The 14,276-nt window shown below is 32.3% G+C and overlaps 1 protein-coding gene across 1 annotated transcript; it reads left to right on the top strand.

Annotated features, from left to right (window-relative positions):
* The first annotated feature begins 6,466 nt into the window (after positions 1 to 6,466).
* On the top strand, positions 6,467 to 10,009 carry PTAC6 (plastid transcriptionally active 6). The gene is made up of 6 exons (XM_047295829.2): positions 6,467 to 7,037; positions 7,142 to 7,210; positions 7,354 to 7,458; positions 8,173 to 8,292; positions 9,331 to 9,420; positions 9,501 to 10,009. The coding sequence occupies exons 1-6, from the start codon at positions 6,552 to 6,554 to the stop codon at positions 9,615 to 9,617; spliced, it is 987 nt and encodes a 328-aa protein (XP_047151785.1). The 5' UTR covers positions 6,467 to 6,551; the 3' UTR covers positions 9,618 to 10,009.
* The last annotated feature ends 4,267 nt before the right edge of the window (positions 10,010 to 14,276 follow it).

Genomic DNA, 14,276 nt, shown 5'->3' with positions numbered 1-14,276 from the left:
AATGCTATAAGCAATTTAATCCTTTTATTTTATCCTATTTTCTTTGGATGGAATTTTAGTTGTTTTATTGGAAAGTTTAAGTTTTGGGGCAGTTCGCATTAAGAGCTATTACCCTTGATTACCATTGAAACATGACAGTACATAAACACAATAAAACTCAGGTTGAAAAGCAGATGGAGCAAGTGCAGATTAAACCAAATGTAGAAATCTGTCTCAATGATTTGAAGCTTGTTCTTGGACCAGAGTTGAAGATAGTTTATCCTTTGATTCTTAATTTCAGTGTAAGTGGATAATATTAGTTTGATGCAACACTTGGATTTTGAACCAGTTCAAACTGAACGACTAGGAGAGTTAATTGCTTACTACAAAATTGCACGTAAGAGTATTTTTCTGTTTTCCTATTATGTGTTCTCTTTTTGAAAGGAATATTCAATTGATACATTTATCAGGTCATTACAAGTGGGCTTTAGATCAGCTGTTCTACAAGCATAACACGTAATTATTTTATAGGCCTATTCTTACCATATTAACGTCCATATGAACGAGAAAATGAAGTATATGTACTTTTATGCCTATATTTGTGCTTTCTAAAATCCAATATTGTTTGTTTTCTAAGGAAGAATAGAGATACTGATTATCATTCTCTACATATTTGTTAATTTTTCTATTTTTTCTTTATTTTCATTTCATTCTAATTTCTATATGTTAGTGTAAGGTTTTCTTAGTTTGTATTGTTCTATTATTTTTTTTTTCTTTCTCGCTCTGGTGAACTATCAAGGTTTGAAGTCCCTTTCTGTTGTGTAAAGATTGTTGATTGTTGTAGTACATTTTCTAATTTTTTTGTTGACATATTATAATTAAACTTTTTGATTCTTCATTCTTGTTATCAGTTATGGATGCTCTCCCTGACGCCATTCTCCAATGCATCTTGTCCCGAATCACCAATGCTCGTGACATACTATCCTAAAGGATGTCTTAACTGGTACGCAATCAATCATCCAGTGTTAAATAATGCTAAACTTAAAGAGCATCTTCCTCCATATTTAACTAATGTCATTCAATCAACCTTGACTCTCTGATACATCTTCAATTCATTAAAAGAGATGAAAGAAAAAGGCTACAAAATTGTTGCCATAGTGGTGAATTAATAGCTCACACATTATATATTAATTGGATGTACTCTTTCTTTTGCACAAACTTTTGAACCATTTGATACAATTTGAAGCAGTTGCTTTGACTTTGCCGAAACCACCCTTAGAACCTGAATTCTTGTTCTTGTCTATTTCCTTTTGAGATCTTGTCACATCATCTTCCATGGCACCAACACCACCAGCACCCCATTGATCTGTCCAACTTGGAGCTTTGCTTGCCATCTTTCCTTGATGCCATCACCATAAAACAACCTTAAACCTTTCTGATACGAAGATACAAAATCTCAACAAATCATTACTACAGTGCCTGTGGTGAAAACTTGAGACAGAAAAGCTTAAAGACAGGAGCAATACCCCCAAATGGAATGATCGAGATTTTGACGCAGAAGAATGGTTGATGAAAGACTTGAAATTTAACAGGTATAGAAGAAAGGACTGAAGGAAATGTTATATATATTGAAATGTGATGTTACATTGCTTTTCCTTTTCCTAATTTATCTTTATCTTTTCATAACAGGACTTGACAACTCACCTATCTGTTTGAGTACATGTTAAGAATTGTGAACGCCTTACAAGTGTGTCCCCACCAACACCGAAAGATCTTGTGGAACTTGAAGATCCATTAGTGGAAGATGTTCTACTACGATTGCTTCCTTTCTTAACTAATTTAGTAACGTTGAAAGTTGAAAACTGAGATTCCGTCAAAGCCATTTTTGATGTCAAATGTACAACAGAAAGCAAAGATGTGATATCTAGAGGATCAACCCTTTTTCCTTTGAAGAATTTGACTTTACCCAATCTGCCATATTTGAAGAATGCTTGGAATGAAGATCGTCATGGAATTCTTTCTAAGGATGCACCATCCTTAGTCATATTTTTAGTATTTTAATTTAATATTGAACATCTTTCTTTTTAATATATGAACCATTAATTGTATAAACATATTAACATGTAGAACAATGTTATTTATTTTATATATAATATTTAGTTTTAATTCATATTATTTCATTGTTTGTTTGGTTAATAAAACAAATTTTATTATAATTCCATTTTATTACAATCAAAAACTAAAAAAGAAATCTGGACAAATTTCCGGCGGTTTCAGAAAACCCATGCTAATACCGGCGGTTTTCGCAAAATCCTGCTAATACCGTCGGTTTTCGCAAAACCCCCGCTAATACCGGCGGTTTTTACAAAACCCCCGCTAATACCGACGGTTTTCACAAAACCCCGCTAATACCGGCGGTTTTCACAAAACCCCCGCTAATACCGGCGGTTTTCACAAAACCCCCGCTAATACCGGCGGTTTTTCAAAACCCCCGCTAATACCGGCGGTTTTTCAAAACCCCTGCTAATACCGGCGGTTTTTCAAAAAACCGCCGGTAATTATTTAGCGACGCAGCTTTTCCCAACGGTTTTCCTAACCGCGGGTAACATACTTTCCGGGGGTTAAAACCGCCGGAAACGAAAAAAATAACCCCGGCTAAAATTATAGTTTTTTGTAGTGTAAGAACAACTAATTAATACAAAAATTAACTAAATAAAAAAATCCCCAATTAAGGTAAGATGCTAAAATTAAATCAGAAATAAAAACTTATAAATTTAATATGAGAAAATTAAATCTAAAATTGCAATAATAGAACGTCATAAACAAAAAATCTTTCTAACCGTGGTGAATCGATGATTGAAAGAAAAAAGTGATAGGAAAAGACTTTACTACAAAGCACGGTGGAAGATAAACATAAAAGAGATAGTTTAGCAGTTAACTGCACTGTAACTATAAAGGTTCAATTTTTTAAAACTGAACGACAACATGGTATAATTTAGTTATCAATAAAAATAGTTTAGTTTTTATAGTTTAATATAGTATAAATAATCTATAGTTTAGTGCAGTTAAGTTAATTATGCCCAGCCCTACCCATGCCAATGGAAGAAGTCTAGTGCATAAGAGATGGACAATTCACAATAGCAAAATTAAGGTTTTGTGAATGTAATTGAGGTCCAACAAAAGATATTGCAAATTTTGCAAGGTTCCCCCAAAGTCAGTGTTCTTCCACGAATAAGGTGATGAGTTGAAACTAAGATTTGGAGTTAGAATGTCATCAAGGAAGATGTTCTCATACAAATATATAAAAGATAGAAAGACAATACGCATTATACGAGTCTAACTATTTATTAATTATACGAATCTTGTAGTATACAATTTTGTCTATTAGACGAGTATAACAAAAAAATTACACGAATCATTTCATACATTTATTACACAAGTATATGAATACAAATTAGATGACTTTATCCACACAAGTATAATAACAAACATTAAGTGAGTTTGTCATACATTAATTAAATGAGTGTAACAATTAGGGATGACAAAAAAATTCGCGTCCACGGATATCCGCGGATAAAACCCACGACGGATAGTTATTATCCACAGATATTTATTACCCGCGGGTAACGGGTAGCGCGTATTTTAATACCCGTTTCTAAACGGGTCGGATGTGGATATTATACTATCCAACCCGCGGATACCCGTTACCCAAAAAAAAAATTAATTAATACTTTTTAAAATTAATTTTTTTATTACTCTAAAAAAGGGAAAATTTTAATAACAATGACTTGGGATTCCTTTCAATTACCTTTTTTTTAGAAGAAGAAAAACAAAAAAGTTATATTACTTTTGAGCTAATTCTAATAGAGATATCAAACATATACATAGAATCCCATTAGAAAAATTCTCTCTTAACGGAGGACTCTTATCTTCTTCCTTCTGGTTTAGCTTGCGCAGGGAGTAGGCTTCATTCCCTCTTCCTCTCTTTCTTGGTTCTGATTAGGGTTTTGTTCCAATTTGGGATTTGAAATTAGGGTTTTCTTTGTCTTCTGATTTTGGGGGTTTCTTTGTACGTTTTGATTCGCGTTTTTGGAGTTCGTTTCTTGATTTCTTCCTTGCTGATTGGTGACGCGATTTTGGGGTTATGATTTGAGCGAGTGTTTCAGTTTTTTTGGATTTTTAGTTCATTGATGCAGATTGGATTTTTGAAGACCTTGGTGGTTATCACGGTTTGAAGATTGTTGTGGTTGCATTCGTTTTCGGAATTTGGGTTTAGGGTTCCTATTTGCGTTCTCTTGGAAATTCTTTATCTCTCTATTTCATACATTGATAGCTATTTGTGGGGTTAATCTTGTAAGTAAATTGAGACTTCAGTCACTGGGTGTTTCTTCCTCATATATTTGTTTCCTTTTCAAAAGTTTCAATATTTGTTTTCTTTAACTTGTTTAAAAATTATATTGTCTTTTTAATATGTAGCAAATATATTAAATTGTTCTCTTTAACTTGTAATTTAATTTAAACCTTATTTAAAAATTCACAAAATATATTTTTTAAATATTTGTGGGTTGAAAACGGGTATCCAACGGATATCCGTGGGTTGAAAAAAATCTACGGATAATTTTTATGCGGATATGCAGCGGATAGTGGGTCGGGTTGTGGATACAGTTTTTTGCATGCGGGTCAGGTTGTGGGTAAGCACTGTCTGTGCCCAACTCGATCCGTTGTCATCCATACTAACAATAGATATATATTAAATGAGTATAACAAAAACACTAAACAAATATGTTTTTACCGTCATTATATGAGTCTAAGCATATTTGACAACACAAATTAATTAATAAGCATTAAACGAGTATATCCACACACTAATTAAATAAGTATATAAAAAAATATTAGACAAGTTAATCCATAAATTAAATTAATTAGGCAAGTTAGTCCATAAACTTATTAGATAAGTACACAAAAATATATTAGACAAGTGTGTTTATACACTTGTTAGACTAGTCTTCCAATACATATTAGACAAGTCTATCAATATATCGAGTTAATAAATTTAATAATATATATTAGACAAGTTTTTTTATACACTTATTAAATAAATATAGAAATATATATTAGACGAATATATTCAAATATTAATTAAATGAGTTTGTTAAGATAAATATGCTTTATATACTGAATTTATTTATGCAAGTTTACCGATATATGAAATGAGTTACTTCATATACGAATTAGATAAATCTATGTTAAACAAGTATAATATCGTACATTAGTCCAATGTCAAATCACTGCTCTACTTTTTCCATAATCTATCCTATACATGTTCTAGTTGTCTACTTTTTATACTTTTTTCTGTATAAACTTCTCATCGCCCATTTCTGGGTTATGAAACTTGTTTTTTTATCAATAATACTGGAGTTTTATTCATTTTGCACTTTCAATTTTTCACTTTCAATTTTTTTCCTCCTCTTTGTTTCTTTTCCTTCTTCCTTATCTTCTAATACAACATAATATTTTGAAAAAAACATAGGCAATAACATTGCAAGCAAATCCATATATTCTCTGTATATATAACTTGTAGTTCATGTAGTTACCAAATTTTCATTTGTGTTAAACGGTTTAATATGTAACATCACAAATTACTCTGCAAAAAAAAAGGTTTAATAGGTTCGGAGGTCCCTATATTTGCGGGTTCGTTTCACTTGGGTCCTCCAATTTTAGAAGTGATCAATTAGGTCCCTAATTTAACAAAATTGAGTCAATAATACCCTTTCCGTTAAATGCAAGGGAATCTGAATGCAAATTAAACAGGTGGCAATGCTGAGACATCATTTTATTTGCAGGTGGCAGAGTTTGAGCTTAATACGTGACAATTTCTGCAATTTTTAATTTGCATTCAGATTCCCTTGCATTTAACGGAAAGGGTATTATTGACTCAATTTTGTTAAATTAGGGACCTAATTGATCACTTCTAAAATTGGAGGACCCAAATGAAACGAACCCGCAAATATAGGGACCTCCGAACCTATTAAACCAAAAAAAAATTATAAAAACATTTATCCTTAAAATTTAAATTAAAATACTCATTATATTTTAAATATCTATTTTATTTACTATAATATGTTGTTTTACATAAGCGGACACAATTTTAAAGAATGAAAAATTGAAAAAACCAATTACTACAAATGAAATAAAACGTTAGAGATGCTTTTTTTTTCATGCTATATTAGTATTTTATTGTTTAATTTAACACTACGTATTTGGATTTATTTTTTCCTATTTGAATTTTAGTTGGATATTGTTCTGCTCAGTAGATATGAATTTAACACTATCCTATTTTATTGTGTAATTTAACACTATCTATTTTTTCCATTTTTAACATTTACCCTATTTGTATTTTAATCATACGAGTATGATTTTCAGGAGTTTTTAGATTTAGATACTTAAAACGCAGCGTTCCCCAAATCTTATCCACCATGAGTTACACTAACTCACTGTGTTCTCTACTCTTCTCTTTTCCCCCTTAAACCCTCTATACAAAACCCACCACCACCACCACCACCACCACCACCATGACTACTTCTTCCACTACCTCCACCTTCTTTTTCGCTTCGCCGCCACTCTCTCTCAATCCCCATTCACATTGCTCTTTCCTTCCCTTCAAACTCAAACCGCTCTCTATTTCCCACTCCTCTTCTCTCCTTCGCACGCCTTCCAGGTCTACACACAACCCTTTCCTGACTCGCGCCGAGGACGATGACGGTGACTCTGCCGGCCCCGACCATTACGAGATGGAGGAGGATGAAATGGAGGAGCTCGACAACAAGAAGGACTTCGACATCGAGTACGATCCCCTCCTCCCTCTCGCCGCCGCTGCCGACGAGGACATCACCATCGTCGAGAGTGGCAGCTTCGTCTCCACTCAGGGCTGGAACTCTGAAACCGTCGTCGACTACAAAATCAACGAGGAGGAATTCCACAAGATCAGCCTCGTCGATTGCGACTTTTTCATCCGCAAGCCCCCCGACCCCGACAACGACGTCTACGATTTCAGAGAGGTTCGTAACCCTACTACGCTTCCAGTTACACCTCTGCCTTTTCGTTCTCGTTGCTTTCAGCTTTTTTTTATCGTCGAGTACTTGAATTGAATCTCTGTTCGTAGATGTACGTCACTCCTCCAGATACAGATGTTTATTCAATTCCCAGGGTTCTCGCTCCAATGCCCCAGAAGGTAAGTTTCGCTTCATTTAATTATTTTTCTCCCCCTCTATCTGTAAAATGTTGAGCTAGATATGATTTTTAGAGTAATTCATTTTTCATATATAATATTTAATATGTGTTTAATGGATGCTGTCGTTTTGGTCAAATGTGTAGTACATTAGATGTGCACAGAGTGATTATGGAAGCTACAATGTGACAGAGCCACCTATTGATGCGCCTCGAGATCCTTTATATAAAACTGAGAGGGAGATCCTGAAGGTATGACCAACATGTTCTATTCGAGGCTGCAAGTAATACGTCAATTGCAGTTACTGTACTTCTTACAATTCTGTGTTTTAATGGATATACTAATTATAAGAAGAGTAAATGTAACTGTTTGAAGGATTGCACTCTCTAGAGTTTGTCTCAAGAGTTGTGAGATATTACTGAATAATCCTCTCATAGAATCCAGTGGGGCAATGAGCTTTACTTTAGTTGTCTCAGGAAGAGGGTTCCATCCCACTTGTAGGTGATCTAGGGTGAGTGAAGTATCTTCCTTTGGGCCCAGGACCACTCTGACTGATTAATTGTTTATATATATATGTCTATCTGTGTGTGTTACATCCTTTCTTTAGGAATATTAGATGGTTGACCAGGATATGAACTAATGAGGATGGTAAATCTTGTTCTATTCATCTTTATGCCTATGTGAAAAATTCATTCCTACTTTTATGCATAAATATCCGCCTGCTAGAATCTTTGGAAACTCTGATCTGGTTTTCATTGTGTTAGGATTTTTTTCCCCTCTCCTTGAAGATGGTAGTTGTTTCTTACGTCTTTCTTTACAGGTATCATAGTCTAAGAAAATTGATTCTAAATTTATATCAACAAGTCCAAGCATTAGAAAAAATAAATTAATATAGTTACTAACTAAAATGTCACTCTGGTTTTTGGCTAAAATGTCTCCCTCAGTGAAATTATTTCCTGTCACAGGTATACTTGACAAAACACTACAAAAATCGGAGGTTGGGTGATCCTGAGTTTGTGCTGGATTTTGAAGAGATATATGTTATTGATTCCAAAACCAAGTCAATTACCAGAGCTAAAGTTTTGGTAATTCTTTTTTATTCTCAGCATGGTTGTTTGTGGAATATTTTCTGCTGGCTATGGCAGAACTAGTCTTCCATAGTTATTTTTCTCAGCCTTGAATTTAAATTACCTTTATTGTTTTACTGTTAAACAATTTATTTCTTAGTGCTAGACACTGTATTCCTGGAACCTTTTCTCAAACGTAATGTTCTTGCATATAGCTCTAGGGTCTTAGTTATAATCCTGAGAAATACCATCGCATGATAGAGCTCTGGTTTAATTTTGGATTCATGCCAACTTCTAAGTTGTACTGTTATTTTCCATATGCATAGATGTGTTCAAATTTCATGTCAATTATAGATATTACCAATGCAATCCTTATAGAGTCTGAGCAGTTCTCCCTTTATAAGCAGAATTTGTCTGATTGAGCTGAATTCTAGTCTAAGTCTTAAGATGATATCAAAGCCCATCTTAGATCTTAGGTCCCAAACTACTGATGTGGGCCAAAATGCTTTTTCCACCTCTGCAAATTTCTAGTTGTTAGTCGAGAACTGAGATTGACATTGTGCTTCTACACAGCTTTGAGTGGGGTATATCGATTGCTATATGATTAATTATACTGCATATAAGCATGACAACTTCAGATGGCTTTTCCAATTTTATTGGCTTACATTATTTTATTTTATGTAATTTAGAATTCTTGCTATAATAAAGTTTATGATGATTGTTTTGATAGTTTCTGGCTGACCATATTTCACATTTTACTGCCTTAAGAAAACTTACGAATCCAACCAAAACTGCTGAATTCTAATTGCTTAAAACCTCGTTACCCTGATTGAATTTCTTTGCCTTGCATGGCTCTTTCACTTGTCGCTTAAAGTGCTTAAAGGAGAGTTTTCTCACAAACTTGGGGCTGTTTTTTTTTTCTTCTCTCTTCCCACTGACACCCCATCCAGGCCTATGTTTGTGAGACAGGTGTTATAAATGTGGATAATTGTGACTCATTTTTTAGTTGTCCATAATGTTAATATTTACACTAATAATAAGTTGGCCTTTTTGTAGGTAACAGCTCCAGGAGGGAGAACAAGAGATAGAAGGACCGACTTACTTGTTATATCTGATCGTGGGAGCTCGTTCAAGATAATACATGCGGTGACTATTTCTTCCCTGAACCATTTGTTATTTGTCATTTATCTTTACATTATACCTCTGATATGTCATCTTCTCTGCAGAGTGAAAAAGAGGATCCAACGACAGTCATAGAAAAGCAAGAGTGGGAGACTAGCAGGGCAGAAATGGAGAGACATCTTAAAAAGCTAAGAGACTTCAGCATTTCCAACTGGTTTTGAGTGATAAGAAGGTATTCCAAGAGGGCCTCATGGATAGACACGGTATGGTAGGGAGGTCGAACTTGGGAACGCGTTGAAGGGCAATTACACTCAACCTTTCATTTCTGAAATTGTGTGCCAGTTGCTTGATCAAATGCTTTTTTTGTTGTAACTTGATGAAGATGCGGCTGTTGGAATTCAGTAATATATGAGAATGATTTTCCAATATGCTGTTATGATCTACAGCTGAATATAGTCTGGAATCTGGGTGGGATATGTAGATCTGGGGTTGTGCACCAAATTCTGATCAAACCCGCTGCATTAAGAATAGAATATCTCTTCACAGACGCATGTGTGTGTGTGTATATATGCTATTGATTAAGGAATGAAAAAATACTTTGAAAGTTAGTTAATATTACTGTCTGTTTTTAAACATTGACTTTTAGAGAACTTAATCAAACCCACTAGTTTTCTAAAAGCAATTAACTTAAACAAAAGACTATTGTTGAAAAGAAAGATGAAACAAATGGACTCTTATTCTCTTAAGCTTTAATTACTTTTCAATGAACTCTACCTTTATCATAATCAATCCTCAAACTTCATTCCTTCTAGAAATATCTCTTTCTACGAACGTTGTCTCACCTTGGATTTACACACTGGAGCAAATGGTTTTTTAGAAATGTATATCCAAGGTTGAAATACAACTAAATTTAAGACGAGTTAGAATGTATTTTTTGCTAAAATTATAAGACGAGATAGTTTATAGAAACGTTTGTTATAAAATTACAAGACGAGATAGCTTAAAGTTGATTACATGAAATATCCTCTGTAAAAAGTAATTTATTTGAGTAATGCAATTAAGGATTTGTTCACTTGAATGGATTTGGGGGAGAGTTATTGAGGAGATTTGAAGGTAAATTTTTTTTGTTGTTTATTTGAGTGAATTTGGAGATAAATAAGACTGAATTTGCAAGTAAATTTTTTTAATCTGTCACGTCAATAAAATCCTACACTAATTTTCACAAACTTTATTTCCAAATCCATTATCACTTACCTCCAAATCCACAATAAACAATAACAAAATTTACCTTCAAATCCCCTCAATCACTCTCCTCCAAATTTATTCAAGTGAACATATCGCAAGTGTAGAACAAGTGTAGAGTAAAGAGCACGCAATAAGCACTCTTTCGGGTGCGGATTCAACTAAAATCAAAACAATTTCTCATATTCAAATTCCCAATATCAAACACCTTGGTTCGTATTACAAATAATACAAAAACAAAATGGCTAAATTTCTATGAAGTACGTGTCAATAGCTTCTGACAAATCTCATTGGAAAAGAAAAACAAAACAAAAATATATAGCTCCAAAGGTTGTAACAGTGCAATGTTTATTTGGGTATAACTAGAATCTCTGTTCTTGAATTCCCTTTTAGGGTGTGCCTATGTTTCCAGCTCTTACCATTCCAGGCCTATCATAAATGAACAGATGTAGAAAAGATGAAGTGGAGGTGTGAGATGTTGAAATTGTAGCACGCAAAAAATGAAGCAGGGAACATTTCCTTTATCCCAAGGTCAGATTGTGGAGATCACACTGTAGTAGTAAACTAACTTTGAGTACAATGCCTGGCCTCCTAGCCTGCATATATAGATCAGATGCTGTTAAATCAAAACCTTAGTTGCTTCCCTAACAAAAACACCTTTCTGAAATTTACTTCGAATGGTTAATTGAAGTTGAAGAATTGGAGAAAAAAAGAGTTATCTCTGCTAAATCAAGTACATATATAGATTGGCATTAGGTGAAATCTAGCTGTTTTTTCTAACATCTCATCAAAATCTCTTTTTCATGGCTGCTCTGCTCACTGCACCACAACAATCCAAGTCTCCTGCACTGACCTGTTAGATAATACTGATATTCAATAACATTTTCTCAATCTACAAATCACCGTATTCAATAACATTTTAAAATATGAAGTTTTAGTTCGACCTATTACATGTTATAATATATTTGTTGTTGGCTTTATTATATATAGTTATGTACATACAGTATAACATAATCAATTATTTACTTAGATTTTTTTAAACAAAGTACAAACTCATCTTTCAATAATTTTATAAGTTTGATATATTATGAAAATTAACATATTATAAGATTTTTGGGTTTAAAAATGAGGTTCTCCGAAATTTGTGATTTTTAATAAATTTCATTTAATAATACATAATGTTAATGGAAGTCTACCTTGATGAATTTTTAATAACAATTTATAAAAAAAATATCTTTCCACAAGTTAAAATTAATGTATACGGATTTAAAATAAAAATTTAGAAACACGTATATATACTTTTTATACCGATACATAAGTCAATTTTAATTTTTGAAAAGTTAATATTACTTTTTTTATATTTATACTCCTAAAGAACTAGTTCCCAAAATATAACTATCAATATTTGAATATTTTTTGAAAGAATTAATTATCTTTCCATTATATTATTCACTTATTTTATTTAAATGAGTTTTTCTATAAATAAAATATATAATCGAATCCCCCAATTTAATCCTTACAAGTTTTAATTAAGTTATTTGATTTTTAAAATATAATAATATAACCTCTTGTTACATTAAGATTCACGTGGTTAATTATAAATTGTATTCTACATAAATTAAAATTATCAATATTCATTTCCTCAATTTTACCACTAATTAAAAATAACTATTGTATTTTATAAAAAAGTAGGCGCTCGGTTCAATATTGTATTAACAGTAGGATCAAATTAAAATAGACTAAATAAAAGATGAAACTAAAGAAAATAATTAAACCTTAGATGGGTCTGAAAACTTAATAGTTGATATCTATGGGTAATGCGGCTCGACTCGGCCCGACCCAGCACGGTTGGTCACTTAGTGAGCCAACCCAACCCGACTCACTTATTAGCGAGGTGAAAAAAATCGAACCCGGCCCGACGCACCATGGATTGGTGGGTTAAACAGGTGAGTTTACTGACTCACTTAATTATAGACTTTTTTTAAAATAAAAAAATTATAAATTTTTGTAATTCAAATATAAATAAATTTCACACTAATGTTAAACTCCAAAAACAATTCAAAATAAAAAAAAATATATCATACAATCTAAGCGTAATATAAAAAATAAGCACAAAAGATGAACAAATAAGTTTTTAATATTGATAATTTTTGTATCACTTGTCCATCTATAATATTAGAGTGTTGAATAGATAAATCTATAATATTTTTCTTTCTTGAAACATTTGCTTTTTATCCCATCTACAATATAATAAAAAAATGCTAAATAATAATATTGAAATAAAAAAATAAAAAATAATTAAATTAAATAATTAGGTGGGTTGGTGAACCAACCCGGCTCACCACGGGTTCAATCTGGGTGAGCCCTAGGTTCTAAGTGAGCCGGGTTAAAAACTAACCCGCATAAAAAATTACATTTTTTTCAAACCTAACCCGACTCAAATCCGTAGTGAACCGGGTTGGCTCACAGATAACCCATTTTGACATCATTAAGAAAAAATATTTAGTTATTTTTAATTGATGATAGCATAAATTATAATTTATTTCAAAATCATCATTACATTAAGCCACAGTTATGAGATTATTCTTAATTTTATAAACAACAATAAATATTCTAAGTGAAACATATATATCTTTTGATTGATATACAGTGCAAAAAGAATATTCTGTAAAATAACAAAATTAGATCCTCATAAACATACTTCTTAAAAATCTTACTAAAATAAATAATTTAATGGAGCAAGTTTTTAATAAGAATACATCTTTTTACAAATGACTTTTTTTTGTTCGTTCCTTATAAATAAGAACTGGTTTAGGTTTAAGATTATTTAAAATGTAAAAAAAGAGAGTAACTTATCTGGTTTTAACTTTCAAGTTGGCAAAAAATATATATTCATGAAAAGTTGAATTTAGTTAGAATGCATTTTGCAATTATTGTTTCTTTTATGAGTAACCCTAATTAATTTCTTCCATGAGTGCTTGCGGGTATGTTGGAGAAATTGGAGTCCTTTGCAAGATTTTGAGTTGTGTTATTTATGTTAGGGACACAAAATGAGAAAGAAGTACATGTTATGTCGATATTCTATATACAACAGTCGAAAGTACTGTTTTAATATTATAATAAAAAACAGAACTTGAAAATGTTATCTTGAGATTACTGAGCATTGCTTCAACTGAATGTTTTACTGTTTAAATCGAGAAAGATATATAAAAGCACGAGACCCAGTTATTAACTCCAATTAAAGAAGGTGGGTCGAATACGCATATATGCTCTAAAATGTTCCACGCGTTTCACCAAATTAATGAAACACTTCTGCATAGTATTTTTAACTTCTCAATGTGATCAAACAAATTTGCATTTACTCTAATTCTTATCAGTTCAGTAGTTTTCTTTCCCTTCTGTTGCAGCTTTCCCGTAGTGTTGTTTCTGTCACATTGTTTAACCTAACAAATTTTAAGAAGATCCATTACTAACATATATATATATGTCCCTTATTCATCAAATGTCACTTTCTAAACATAGACTTAAAAAAAGAGTATTTAAAATTACAGCATCTAGAATTAAAGTTTATTGTATAAAAGATGACAAACCAGTATTTCCTGATATATGTAGTTTCACTGTCCTTATAAATTTATCTA

Source organism: Vigna umbellata, chromosome 2 (assembly GCF_029865625.1).
Source record: "Vigna umbellata cultivar VRB3 chromosome 2, Vumbellata_1.0, whole genome shotgun sequence".
In the NCBI taxonomy this organism is placed as follows: Eukaryota; Viridiplantae; Streptophyta; class Magnoliopsida; order Fabales; family Fabaceae; genus Vigna; species Vigna umbellata.
Note: the sequence above shows the minus strand (reverse complement) of the source record. Positions and strands in the feature narration are given on the sequence as shown.

Excerpts from the sequence above, each read along its gene's own strand:
- PTAC6 (XM_047295829.2), top strand. The coding sequence starts at position 6,552 with ATGACTACTTCTTCCACTACCTCCACCTTCTTTTTCGCTTCGCCGCCA. Across the intron at positions 7,038-7,141 it reads ACGTCTACGATTTCAGAGAG|ATGTACGTCACTCCTCCAGA; the intron begins GTTCGTAACCCT and ends CTCTGTTCGTAG. Across the intron at positions 7,211-7,353 it reads TCGCTCCAATGCCCCAGAAG|TACATTAGATGTGCACAGAG; the intron begins GTAAGTTTCGCT and ends TCAAATGTGTAG.